The sequence below is a fragment of the Rhinopithecus bieti genome, unplaced genomic scaffold (genome assembly GCF_001698545.2).
Source record: "Rhinopithecus bieti isolate Rb0 unplaced genomic scaffold, ASM169854v2 scaffold_49457, whole genome shotgun sequence".
NCBI lineage: Eukaryota > Metazoa > Chordata > Mammalia > Primates > Cercopithecidae > Rhinopithecus > Rhinopithecus bieti.
In genome coordinates this window covers 770,971-785,468 of record NW_016820128.1, presented here as the reverse complement: position 1 = coordinate 785,468, position 14,498 = coordinate 770,971, and the positions used below count along the sequence as shown (strand labels likewise).

At 35.1% G+C, this 14,498-nt stretch overlaps 1 protein-coding gene across 6 annotated transcripts in view; it reads right to left on the bottom strand.

Moving 5' to 3' along the window:
* Positions 1 to 14,498, bottom strand: part of CHL1 (cell adhesion molecule L1 like) — a 215,005-nt gene that overhangs the window by 62,689 nt on the left and 137,818 nt on the right. For 4 of the 6 annotated variants that reach the window (XM_017859615.1, XM_017859614.1, XM_017859620.1 and 1 more), the window contains exons 6-9: positions 4,063 to 4,185; positions 2,911 to 3,081; positions 1,936 to 1,983; positions 274 to 394 (exon numbers count right to left, since the gene is read on the bottom strand). In XM_017859615.1, coding sequence (XP_017715104.1) covers positions 274 to 394; positions 1,936 to 1,983; positions 2,911 to 3,081; positions 4,063 to 4,185 — 463 coding nt within the window. The remainder of the gene's footprint in view (positions 1 to 273; positions 395 to 1,935; positions 1,984 to 2,910; positions 3,082 to 4,062; positions 4,186 to 14,498) is intronic. The other 2 variants (XM_017859618.1, XM_017859619.1) reach the window with 1 other exon arrangement.

Below are 14,498 nucleotides of genomic sequence, written 5' to 3'. Positions count from 1 at the left end.
GTCTTGCTCTGTCATCCAGGTTTTAGTGCAATGGCATGATCATAGCTCACTGCAACCTCAAGATTGCTGGGCTCAAGCAATCTTCCTGCTTCAGCCTCTTGAGTACCTGGAATAACAGTCCTGAGCAGAATATCTGCAGTGCCTGGCAAAGTTTATTTCTTTTTAAATAAATAGTTTTAAAATATCTAGGCAAGCACAGTCTTAATGTGCTTGATGTCTTATTCTTTATAGAACTGGATGGACAAAGTCATGAGTGAGAGTCAGGTTACTCACAAGCCTTCAGCAAAACACTCAAGCAGCAAGGTTTCCCCTTTGAGGATGGTAATTGAAGACTCACTGCCACTCTCAGTGGGAGGCAACAACAGTTTGGGTTTTCTTTGCTTGATTGAATTTGCTACAAAATAGAAAAGAAAAATCAGAATTTTTTCAGATTAATATACATAAAATTCTGTGACACCACATCTTTCTTAAAAAAAAAATCTGACACACATGAGTGTGTGTGTGTGTTCTATGTACATTTAAATAGACTTCCATTTAACATATTTCCATTTAAATAGACTCCTCTTCTCTCTTACCATGAAGCATGGGTTTTCCCTCATGTGTTTTTACTGAGTGTAGCACTGCCAAATTTTATAAATGTTATTATTTATACCATATCTTCTAACTCAGAAGGTCAAACAGAAGTCCTTAATAGAAAATCTATGATTTTATATTCTATACTTTAATCATGTCATGTGCAATGACTTTATGTTTATGTTTTTATTTAATTTAAGTTGCCTAAGAATTTCATCAGGTTTCTGCTAAAAACAGCTTCCTCACTCCTGTACCCAGAAATTCTCACTGAGGAAGGCTGTGGTAGACACTAGGCATCTATGAATTTATCAAGCTCTTTCAGCAATTCTACCTGTAGTCTCAGTTCCTTAAAGAAAACAACAGTTTTAGGAAATGATTAGCAAGCATCCTCATTAGCTGCATATTGAAATGTCCCATTTCTTATTTTCTTGAGAATATTTTCAAATACAATGGCAAATTAGGATACTTCCATCTTCAAAGGGACTTAAGCAGTAGACAGTCTTCTATACTTTGTATTTTTTGGAAAATAATTGTTGAATATGTACTATGTGCAATGATTTTTCATTGAGTGCTGTGAAAATATAGCACTATATATGTTTCAGTTATTAATCTCAAAGGAAATGATGTTGGGGATGAATCAGTCCACCTTAAAACTAACGGTTCTTCAAAAGGAGCTTACATCCCGCTCCACTGAAGTTGCAAGTATATAAGATATCTAAGTTATCACTGGTCCACATTTTATAGAGAATATTTGCTGCAATTATGTAAATGACTCTTCTCATTATAGAGAACTCGCCTGCTATACAACTCAGATTTATTCAGGCATTTTCCATAGAACACAAGCTCTGGTAGACATTCTATGGGGAAAGAATTGAATAAAAACATCACATAGACACATGAGCTAAAAACAAACTGGTTTTTTCTCAGAAAGTCACAACGTACAGTTGCATGTCAAATATTTCAAGAAGGCTTAAGGAAAAAAATCCACTTAACTTTGTTAAACTCGGTGTTTTCTCTACTTCCTTTGACACTTAACCATTTCTTTTCTTTTCTTTCAGCAAAAGTATCAACCTTATATAAGAGACATTTTGGGAGACCCAAAATATTACTCCATTAAATATCTCTCTCTATTCAATGCATTATATGTATTTCATTATATTTATATAGTTATATATTTATAAAAATCACTCCCTTTGCATATATTTAAAAGGGAATGGGCGACAATAGAACCTTCTAAGTTAAGATGTTTTTCTTAGTAACAGTATTGTAATAAACCTAACAGGATATTAAAGAAAAAATTCAAAATCTGAAATGACAATGAGCTATAAACAAAAGTCAACACTCCACATGGGTTCGACTTACCCTTGGAACCAATTTCTGTGGATGAACTTGAGTCATTAGCATGCTTTACTGAAATAAAAAAATGGAAGGAAAAAACACAAACATAATGGTGGATGCTGATATCAATAAAGAATGAAAAGTCATATATTTGTCTTAGAAAAATTACAAAGTGATGTAGAACCATGCTTCACTAGAACATTGCCTTTGGGAATATAGTTTTACATAGAAAATAATTATAGTGAGTTTAATCTTGAATTACCACAGATGAACCCAGGTGGAGAAGATTCAAGTCATAGCTCCATTAAAGAGAACTGAGGCTACTAGAAGAATGTTATAGTGAAGCCCTGGCATGGCGTATCTACACACAAAAATGAAAAAAATCACGGACCAAATTAAACAATGAAATGGTAATGCCAACTTTCAACTATACCAGGGCCAATTATTCAGTCAGCAAACTGTTGTGGATTATTTCTTCCCTTTGAATCTTACGGTTCTTCCTCCCTCTAATTATTTTTCCCATTTGGGAACCCAGGCTGGCATCTGCAGAATCAAGTAGGGAAAGGAGCCATTCAAGTAAGTTTGCCAATTTGGTGATAAAATTTCCTTTTTTTTTTTTTTTTTTTGCCTCTGTTGTTTTCTCCCCCATTTTCAGTCTGCCAGTTTACCCAATATCACAGTGAATCAATGCCCAAGATTTGCTTAGAAAACCCTGGAATTTCATTGTATATTTCACCCATTGAAAATGACAAGATCCTGCAGACGTCAGATGAAATACATTTGTCCTGTGAATTGAGATTTGATTTCCTGGCTGTGAGAGACAGAGCTACTGTGGATCTGCAGCTGCAGATGTCTATTTCATCTGGATGAAGTCTCTAGAGTTGAACTGAACAATGGCGGAAAATATCAACCCAGCTTTAAATGGCTTCAGCCAGAAGGAAATTACAGACACATTTGCATTCAGCATACATGGTGAAACAATAAATTATTTGGACTTACAACTGTTAACTGTTAGTTTCATTGGCATTTTCTGTACAATAGTCCTTAATCTTGGAAATGCAGCAAAGCAACAGTAATCATTGCGACTGTCTTTTTCTTCCACATTTGCGAAGTATAGATCTCCCTTTTGGCTCATGTATACTCTTTCATCTTGTTCGATGTGTTCTAATTCTGAAAAGAGATATCTTGTCATTGAAAAGGGCAATTGTCCCTTATTGTGCTTCATCTTCCTTTTTCATTTTCTTTTACATTATTATTTCATTTGATTTTTCCTATTTGCTCTTTAATTCCTGTCAAGTCTGGTCTTACTACAGGAACAATGAGCAAAAGGAAAACAAAACAAAACAAAACAGGAGGAAAACCCTTGGGAGCATGCTTTTTACCATTAACCACAGAAGGCTGCTGGTAGACAAACAGTGGTAAACTGTTTACCATCTCGGTCTCTACCTCTGCTCTATGAGTCTGAATTGGCTTAACTGAAAACTGGTCAATGCGGACAATGCCCTAATTATTTTCTGAGAATCATGTTTCTTTAAAACATGACTTAAAAATAAAAAACAAAAAGCTCTCCAAAAGTTTTATCTGTGATATTAATCTCCCTATTCTGGTTGCAGCCTGGAAGTTTCTAGGGGAACTGACGTCTGGAACAATTGGCTGTACCTAAGAGTAGTTTCATTTGCTTTCTTCTGAGTGCTGTACAAATGGCATTTTTCTCTTTGGTTCATAGTGAGAAAACATGTAGAGAGCATTGCTAAGGCATATACTAGAAGTGGACTTTACAAAGCTAGAATTTCAGATCGGAGTCAGCAAACCTTTTAGAAAATTAAGCAAAAAAGTTAATACTAATTTATCAGTAGGTGACTGCAATTAGCAGGTAGAGCGTTACTAAAATAGAAAGATGAAGCTAGCAACACAAACCCATGCCATCCTCAGCTTTCACATGATCTATATTCCAAAGGTGAGAGCACTGTTTGAAATATAGAAAGTATTGTCTTCAAAGACAAACCTTATCATATTAGTAGCATCTCCTCTTCAAATATGAAAAAAATAAGAGATCTTTATTTTTATTCAGTCTTTGGATTCATTATGTTATTGATATGATGGATAGAATTAAAATGTCCCCATTTTTTGATGGAACAGAGCATTACTTACCAATATTCATCCAATAAATATGTAAAGGTGGGAGGCCTTTGGGAGGATTGCATGGGAGGACAATTGGATCTCCCTCCTCCACTTCAAGAGGGTCAATTTTTTCTTTGGGGAATTTTGGAACACCTGGTATAAAAAATCATTTCAATGTGTTATTTTAAAATTAACTTTGACTATAACAACAAATATCTTAATGCATTCTTTTTTTTTTTCAAAATTGGGCAATTTTAATAAATTATATACTACAGATCCTGGTTCTTACATCTCCCCTGCAGAGATAAATATTATTAAGAAACTGGTGTGCATCTTTACATAACTTTAAAAATACTTCTGCGTTTGGAAACCCCAGACAATAATATTTTTGTTATGTGACAACAATAAGGCAATAACGTACTTGTGCATATTTCTCTGGGCAGAGATATAAACCCAGAGTCACAGGATTTTCCTGCTTTAGCTTTGATAAATGTTAAATCTTTTTCTCCAAACACTGATTTCACTTTGAGCAGTTACATATCTCTAACTCTCGCTTTATTGGGAAGGCCTTGAATGTCATTGGCAAATATTCCATTCAGTGCATTAATCACATGAAATAAAAACTTCTAAGCCCATATGGAGAAAATGGTAAGAATACAATGAAAAGCCAAATTTGACCACTTTAAGTTGCAAAAAGAGCCATCCACATTGAAATTACTCCCAGTAAATAAAAATTTAAATGAAATGGAATTGATGTAGGAAATAAGACTTGTAAATATTTCAACCTATTGTTTCCTCCCCACACTGGAGTCAATTTCTTAAAAGAGCAATGCAGTTATAGTAAGAATATATAAGTCAGAATTGTGCAGAATTTGAAATCTAACACCAAAGTTTCATATTTTTATGGAAGTATTGATTTTATAAGGATATTCAAAATGTATTCTTCCTGAACGTCACATTGATGTCTTTCAACTTTTGTTGGGGGAATTTACATTACAGAATTACACAGTCTCTTGTGGAGGAGATCTTAGGAAGGCGTTTATAACAGTCCCGACTTGATGGAATTCATTAGAAGGTATTCTATTTGTATATTTCATTCTTAAATTATGATTCACAGCTAATTTTCATTGTTCTTGGAAATCTAAAGGTTTACTCATTTACCGTAAAATTTCTTCTTGAGAAGCTTTGTGCACTTCCTATATATTTGTCCTATAGCCCCTCAACCCCCATCCACGCCTTTAGAGGTTGAGGGAATTTGCTGACATTTCTCTTATTGATGCACCAGCTGGTTACAGTGAATTGCTTTTTGTCTAAATTCAAGGACTTTTCAAGGCTTAACATTGCAGGGGGTGGTGTGGTTATTACACTGCCTTTGCAATTTCGGAAGGCAGACTTCGGTTCTCTTTATACATTCAGCCATGTGACAGTCTTTTAGTGGATTTCCTCTTGCTCAACTCATTCCTTGAGATTCCTTTTAGAAAGTCTCTGGAAACATTTTTGAAATAGCATCCATCTTTGAATCACATTTTTGCTATAGGTAGCATGAAATTTCCCTCAAACGGCAGGAATGTATGTTTAGTATATTCACTACATTAAGAGCTTGTAGATAAAATATCATGCCATCTATTTGGTAAAGCCTCGGCTTTGATTGACAACAAATGTTATGGAAAACATTTTGCAGAAAGTACACCTTATATACATAAGGCATAGTAATATACAAAACGTTTATGTACCCAAATCTCCAAATTCAAACCACTTGTTTAGTTTTATTCGCTATAACTGAAGCCCAGTAAACACTGGCATTGAAGTTATTGGTGCTGCTGGGTAGTTGGTGAATCTATTTATACTCAGATACCAGAGGCGGCAGAGGAAATAAAATATGGATTAGAAAATGGAAAGGGCATGTAATCCACTTTGATAACAAGCAAACTATACAGTGCCTAATATGAATACGCAGTTCACTGGATAATATCTATTGTAAAGTAATTAATTAATAAGATGTATAAATCCCTAATTGGAGAGCTGCTCCCTGAGAGCATTCAAAAAAATCTCGCAATTCGAACAGATAGTACTGCCAGTGAAGCATTATCATCCTTGCATTAAATAAATCTAGATTATACAATTCTAATTCTGAAAATGTAAATTTGTAATTCAACTGGCTTCTAAGGCACCAACAATAAGAAAAGAAAATTTAGCACTCTACCAAAACTGTTATCACATGCCATAAATCTTCAGAACAGCTTTCAACTAAATACAAAATTAATATTGGAAAACAGGGATGCATACTTATACATCAATAAATTTAAGGTTTTAGAAGAGATACAAATGGCATTACTTTTTCAGGATTTTTTATGTCTTATCCTTTGACTTTGAAACTATTTAGTGAGTTTGATGGCATGATAAAAAGTGAAAATTTTGGCCGGGCGCGGTGGCTCAAGCCTGTAATCCCAGCACTTTGGGAGGCCGAGACGGGCGGATCACGAGGTCAGGAGATCGAGACCATCCTGGCTAACACGGTGAAACCCCGTCTCTACTAAAAAATACAAAAAAACGAGCCGGGCGAGGTGGCGGGCGCCTGTAGCCCCAGCTACTCTGGAGGCTGAGGCCTGAGAATGGCGTAAACCCGGGGGGCGGAGCTTGCAGTGAGCTGAGATCCGGCCACTGCACTCCAGCCCGAGCGACAGAGCTAGACTCCATCTTAAAAAAAAAAAAAAAAGTGAAAATTTTAACATTCACAGGTAAATGTGAAATTTAATTACTATAACACAACAGCAGACATGAAGTCTACTTCAATTCAAATAAAGAAATGGCTCCATTTAAAAATAACTCCAACCAGTGGCATTTACTGCGTTTATCTGGTGATAAACATTAGCATTGTTGAGTTTGGACAACTATAACACTTTTTAAAAGTAAATTAAAAACAGTAATTTTTTCTGTACATGAGGTAACTATACTCCTTTGTCTTGCCAATATATTTCACATGGGTACTTCATCAACACCAAAACCAAAAATCATTTAACTTTGGTTCAACAAGACTGGACTTGATTCTGAATGGCCTCTCTGCAAAGGGATCAGAATCAACTTGCAAATAACAGTCTACCTAGGCAGAACTTCAAGAATGTTTGGAAATCCCATTATAAGCAAGTCTAGATGAGATCAATTTCCTTTCTATCTAAAGCCACTATTAATCTATTTGCATGAGCAAAGCAAAGCAAGCATATCACAGAATGTATCTCTTCACTCTTCTCAATGAGGCTTTCACATTTATTATTCAGTGTCATGGACGGATTTCTAGCAACAACTAACACCAAGGGTATAAGTGACGTTCAAATATATTCACATGTAGGTTTTTGAAAACTTTCCCAGTTAAAATCTGTCATGGAAAAACTTTCCTACAGACAAGTTAGCTGCACGTGAGTCTTATTACTAGAACTATCAAGGCAAAGCCAACCTGCAAATGCAAAATTTGCAGGAGCTCTAAGTCTTCAGGTGCTGTCAATGAGTTTTGAAAACTCATCATCACAATTATTTCAATGTAATATACAGAAAAATAACATTCCTGAAATAAAGAAGTCTTCTGAAAACAGAATTTATATCTATAGGATATCCTATAGCATAAACCAGGTTCTAGCCCAGGCACTAGAAAACTAACTGGTTACAAAGATTCAGACCAATATCTTCACCTTTCTGTACCTCATTTTGTTTTCCTTTGCCGTCTTAGAATCCTCTGAATTCATCTCTCTAGGCTCCTCAAATGCCTCACCAGGGTAGAAGCTTCTTAAGGGTAGGGATAGAATAAAACCTAAGCTGTGTAATCCCATCATGCCAACATGCCTGATAGTGAAGAGTAGTAGTGAAATGGCATCAGGGAAATTTAACTAAATACAATTCATGCTAACTAATCACTTTGATAAAAAAAAAAAAAAAAAAAAATCACTGGCATCTTAACCGCTACCATGTTATGCAACACTACAGATTATCTTTCTCTGGCACTCAAGGAACAAAATAGGAGGTTTCCTTATATTTTCCTATTTCTAGATGATAAATCTCGTATCAAGGTATTTTCAACAAAGAAGTACAATGCCTTTTTGCTCATCTATAGGGTGTGTTACCTGAGTCATCAAAGTATAGACAACACCATGTGGCATCATGTTATCCATAAACACTGAAGTTAACTGCTTGGGCCTGAGTCCTGGCTTCATCTCTTCCTACGTGATCTTTGAATCTGCTACTTAACATGTTTCAGTGCCCTCATTCATAAATGGGAAATGTAATAACACCTAACTCATTTGATTTATGTTGAAATTTAAATATTTCACATGAATCGATTAAAATAGGACCAAGCACTTAATAATTATTCAAGACATGTTGGCTACTCCTCAAATATTTTCACTTTGCATGGTACAGCCAAAGGCATAGAGACAAGGTGGGCAAAGGGACAGAGAATTTTCTTCTGTGGCTGCTCCTGATTTTCTCTATAGCCTGCATCTTAGCAGCTTCTGTGATTTTGTGTAATTATTTGAATTAACATTTTCAGAGGAGATGGAAGGACAGAAGGAAGAAAATGCTGTGCTTTTCATATAGAACCTATGATTTGCTTATTGAATTATTTCCCCTTTTTCCATCATTGGACGAATCTTCCCATACCAAAAAGCTTTATCTATTTTGACTTGGCACTCTGTTTATAGGACTAGCCTGGTGAACTTTCGAGTGCCGTACATGTCACTTAAAGATGCTTGGCAAATTGCTCACAGTCTGCCATCATTGTCACGAATGCATGCTACTGAGTGCACACACTTTATCACCCCTAACTCCAGTTTCCGTCAGTAAAGAGATTTAATTGATTCCCATTTCCTGCAGAGTACCCCATTAATCCACTTAGGACTACAGAGAAATAACACTGGCTTTCAGTCCATGAGCTCATAATGAATTCATGCTAAGGAAGGACACCCAATTCAGCCTATTTCATTCCAGGCATTCACATACTTTGGTGAATCAGAGTAAAATCCTCAAACTTAATTAAAGCTTTAGAATTCAACGTTGCACCCTTAATTGAACAAATTGATCTGTTTTTGTTGATTTGCACTTAATAGTAGGAGAATTTAGCATAGGCTACAACACCCAGGTTTCCTACACTCCCACTCCAAAATCAGGGCAGTAAAAAGCCAGGGTTTATCTTGAGGAAATTGTCCTGAGGAATCTGAGGAAGTTATGTTAACACAAATGTAGAAACCAGCACATGAATATTTCTAATTAGTTTTCATTAAATTATTATACAGAAGATTTCATCCTTTTTGGCCGTTTCTTAGACTATTTTAATAGGATGTGCAAATTGCATTGTTACATTTATTCATTCTTTTATTCTTCAGCCTATCAACCAATAAATCAATCAAATAAAGTATAGTATGCATTCTTGTGACATCTACAAGGCAATGCAGAACAGGAAGGATGTGATAGTCTGGTATATTTTCTCATTCTTAAGGATCCTAATTAATACATATGACAATGGATAGACTGTCCGAAACAGTACACAAGTAAATGTTTTAATAACCCCAGAGAATTTGCAGCATCACTATTTATAATAGCCGAAAATGGAAATAATTCAAACGTTCATCAACTGGTGGATGGATTGACAGTAAATGATATCCATGTAGTGAAATACTGTTCAGCAATATAGAGGAACAAACTACTGATATATGCTACAACATGGATGAACCTCCAAAACATGCTAAGTGAAAGAAGACATATGAAAAAGACCATATACATGATTCCACTTATATGAAATGTCCATTTCTGGACATTTAAAGAGGCAGAAAGTTGATTGGTGGTTGCCTCAGGCCTGGAGATGGGAACAGAGAGTGACTGAAAATGGGCACAAGAAATCTTTTTGTGGTGATGGAAATGTTTTAATACTAGACTATAATGATATTTCACTAAAAAAAGTTGCTAAAATGTCATTGACTGGGCAAAGTGACATGTGCCAATAATCCCAGCTATTCAGGAGGCTGAAGCAGGAGGATCACCTAAGCCCAGAAGTTTGAGACCAGTGTAGGCAACATAGCAAGACCCCATCTTTAAGATAAATAAATAAATAATGTATAAAAAGTATTAATTATACACTTAAAACAAGTAAAATTTTTATGACATGTAAATTATACTTCAAAAAAGTTGTTTATAGCTAGGCATGGTGGTACATGCCTGTAGTCCCAGCTACTGGGGAGGCTTAGGTGGGAGGATCGCTCGAGTCCAAGAGGATGAGGCTGCAGTGAGCCGTGTTTGTACCACTGCACTCTAGCCTGGGCAACAGAGCAAGATCCTATCTCAAAACAAAAACAAACAAACAAACAAACAAACAAACAAAAAAGTTGTTTAAAAACTCAGAAAAAAGAAAAAATTAATCTAGGCTGCACTAGGCCAGTAATGCTAAGTGGAGAAATCTGATCTGTGCACTGAAGGGTGAGTAGTATTCAACAGTCAAATTAGGATTATTTATATTATCATTTTAACCTTATTGATAGTTGGATAATGAAGGCAAGAGAGTAGCTCCCTTCTTTTCCAGATCCAATCACCATGTGCATGCACAGGATGTATATTTCTGGAGGACAGTCTTTGTTTTTATTCACTGTTAGATCCCAAATTACTAGAAAGTGGCTGGTGTGTTATGGGAGTTTCAGAATGATTGTTGAATAGTTCACTGACAAAATCCCTATGCCATGTCTTGGATAACACATTTAGTTAAATAATTTTTTATGTATATAAAAATGGTACATTCTGATTCTTTGGTGGTGGTTGTTTTTTTTTTTTTCTTTCACTCTTTCCCTAGCAAACTTAACTGCAATGTTGTTGAAAATAGAAAACTGAACATTGTATACAAAGGTTTCTGTTTGTTAACAGGAGACTGGGAAGTAGAAGCTCTAACATTTGAATCACAAAGTTTCTATCAATATATGAGAAGAACCAATTCTCTACAGTTTAAGAGAATAATCGATTAAAGATTGTAGGAAGCTGTAAATTGTCTCTGATTTATAAACTCCTAAGGATTGGGTTGGGTTACTATTCAATATATAGATGGCTGCAGAAAGCTGTCAGATGATGAAGTAATTTCAGGAGAGGCTGGAAATGATGCATAAGAAACCTAATTTATTTTGCTCTTTTCTGCAGCAGCAGCAAAAAAAAAAAAAAAAAAAAAAAGAGCAATTATCCAACAACGTAGCTCAGATCCAACTCCCATCTCTTAATACAATACTCTCATATTCTGGTCAGAATTATCCTTATATTGTTCATGTCTTCACTTGGTCTGCCTAGATAATGACAGAAAAAAATTGAAATCATTTAATTGCAGAATCTTAAACCAAATTCTGCCATTCCTTTCTTTGCAATAGATCTAGCTGCTTCCTTTTCCTTTGTGTCTCCATAGCAACCACTAGAATTTAGGTTAGGAATCACCCTCATGACTTGCCTCCTACAACAGATATTTAATCTGTCTCTTTCTCTGGTCTTAACTTACTTCAGTTAACTATATAAACGTAATATATAGTTTCACTATTATCAACCACAATTTTCATGACAATACTTTCTAATCCAGGATTCATGGACATTGCCTATTGAATGTCAATTCAAATCCAAACTCCTGAGGACAATTTCCAGGTTGATATGTCACTGCTCTGATGCTAAAATATCTCAGTAACTCAGAAATGTTCACTTGAGACAAATCAGGATGCTTCACACTTACTCATTTTGAGAATGTAAAATGATTGTTTATAGAATAAATGTAAAAAACACAAAGAAAGAAATACAATAGAAATCCATTCACTGACTACCCATTTTACAAAATAGGAATATCATCATCACCTTTTTGTCTGGTGCTGATCTGAACCCCCACTTCCATTTTCCAATTTTCACTTCCATTGCAGGTAACTACTGTCAAGAATATTGTTTTATCATTCTCTTATTTTCACTATAATTTTACCATAAAATTATATCAATCAAAATTGTAGTCAGTTTTACGTATTTTTTTTTCCTTTTTTTTTTTTTTTGAGACGGAGTCTCACTCAGTCGCCCAGGCTGGAGTGCAGTGGCGCCATCTCCGCTCACTGCAAGCTCCGCCTCCCGGGTTCACGCCATTCTGCCTCAGCCTCCCGATTAGCTGGGACTACAGGTGCCCGCCACCACGCCCGGCTAATTTTTTGTATTTTTTAGTAGAAACGGGGTTTCACTGTGTTAGCCAGGATGGTCTCAATCTCCTGACCTCATGATCTGCCTGCCTCGTTTACGTATTTCAAATTTCTCCAAGATTTACTTTTATTGCGCGACATATTCTTGATGTTTTTTTCACTATTGTGTAGTATTTTTGATATGAATAGAGCATAATGCATTGATCCATTCTACTTTGAGTGGCCTGTTGTATTTTTTTCCAGCATATTTTTAAATCCAAACAATGTGACCACAGATCTTCCTGGTATATATGGACAAGAGGCACATGCACATGAGCGAGGGAATGGAGTTATTGGGTCATAAGTAAGAGCATCTTCAACTAAGGAAGGGATTACAAAATGTTTTCCAAACATCAAGCAGTAAACTGGACTGTCATCGGTAGTGGATAAGTATTCTGTTGGCTGTATATTGCAACCTAAAATTTTTATTCTCGGATTTTCTGATATTTCCCAATTGGGTAGAATCAAGTGCTTTTATCACTAGGGGTACAATAGGTCTATTTCTGGTAACTAATGATGTTGAACACATTTTCACATTTTTATTGGCCTTCCAGTCTGAGGTTCAAGTTTATATATGTTGTCACTTTGTCATTTTTATTTTTTCTAAAGATTTCTAAAATTATTTATGAAAACATACTATGTTTAGTTATATGCATTGTAAATAATTTTTTGAGTTGTGGCTTATTTTTGTTTTTACTTTCTTCCTAGAGTCTTTCGATAAAAGAAGGATCTAAAATAAAATGTAGGAGAACATATTCTTAATGATTTCCTTCATGAGGCTTTAATATGACTAAAGAAATCGTCCCACTCTGGGCATGGTGGCTCATGCCTGTAAATCTCAGCAGTTTGGGACACTGAGACAGGAAGATTGCTTGAGGCTTGGAGTTCAAGACCACCCTGGGCAACATAGTGAGATCCCATCTCTACAAAAGAAATAAAAATAAAAATTGGCCAGGCATGGTAGCACTCGCCTGTAGTCCTAGTTACTCAGAAGACTGAGATGGGAGGATCACTTGAACCTAGGAGTTCAAGCCATGAAGCCATGACTACACCACTGCACTCCAGCCTGACCTGGAGAGAGTGAGTTCCTGTCAAAAACAAACAAGCCAGAAAGAAAAGAAAGAAAGAAAAAAAAAAATCTTTCTCTGTATTTATGACCCTGGTGATAAATATATTGTTTGAATTGTCTAACTTTTTTAAACGTTTTTTCCTTTTCATTGTTCAGCCTTTTATTGACTCTGAATGATTTTTTATATGATACAAGGTAGAAGTCCATATAAATGTTTCTCTATGTGAATTATCAATTGTTCCACAACGTTTAGTTCAAAGTAAAGAGAGCAGGCGAGAGAGAGGGAGAGAGAGAGAGAGACAGAGAAATCCATGCTAATATGCTAACTCCCTCAACTGTTTTTATATATGTGAGGGTTTGTTTCTGGGTTTACTATGCTATTCTGATTTGTCTAACCCTGCACAAAGCCAGAATTGCTTAATTCCTAAAGTGTTATGCTGAATTTTGATTTCTGAAAAGAAGTCCTTATGACTTGTTATTCTTTAAGAATTTCTACCAAATTTTGCCCTTTGCTCCTCAAATATATTTTTGAATCAGCTGGTCACATTCCACAAACAGAGAAATAAAAACCAAACTGTAGGCGTTCTGATTTCAATTTTTCTATATATCAACACATCAAGAATAAGCATTTTAACTGTATTGGTTCTTCTAATAAATAGAAATAATTTACTTATTATCTGTTTATCTAGATCTTTTAATGTTTTTTAATAAATATGGATACTTTCACTACAAAATTACATACCACTTTATTGAATGTATTTTCTGCTTTTATACTATTTTCTCCCTTCACTGTAGTTCATTTTGTTGCCTTAAATTAGCTAATTCATTTTTATCCTAAAATTATATTACCTAATAAGCTAAGATCATTAATTTTCATACTTTATATTTTTCTAATATGTGTTTAAAATGATAAAGATTCCTCTAAATAATGCTTTCACTGCATCAAACATGTTTTCTTATGTAGCGTTTTCACTGTCATCACTTCAAAATATATGCTATTTTCCTTACCATTTGGTACTTGACCTAAGACTCACTTAGGAATATATTTATTAGTTTTCAAAGATATAAGTTTTTTAAGTTTTCTGTTTATTACTGATTTCTAACTTAATTGCATTTTGATGTTTTCCTCATAGACCAAATATATCATCAAATATAACCTTTTACCTTGTGTGTATGAAAAAACT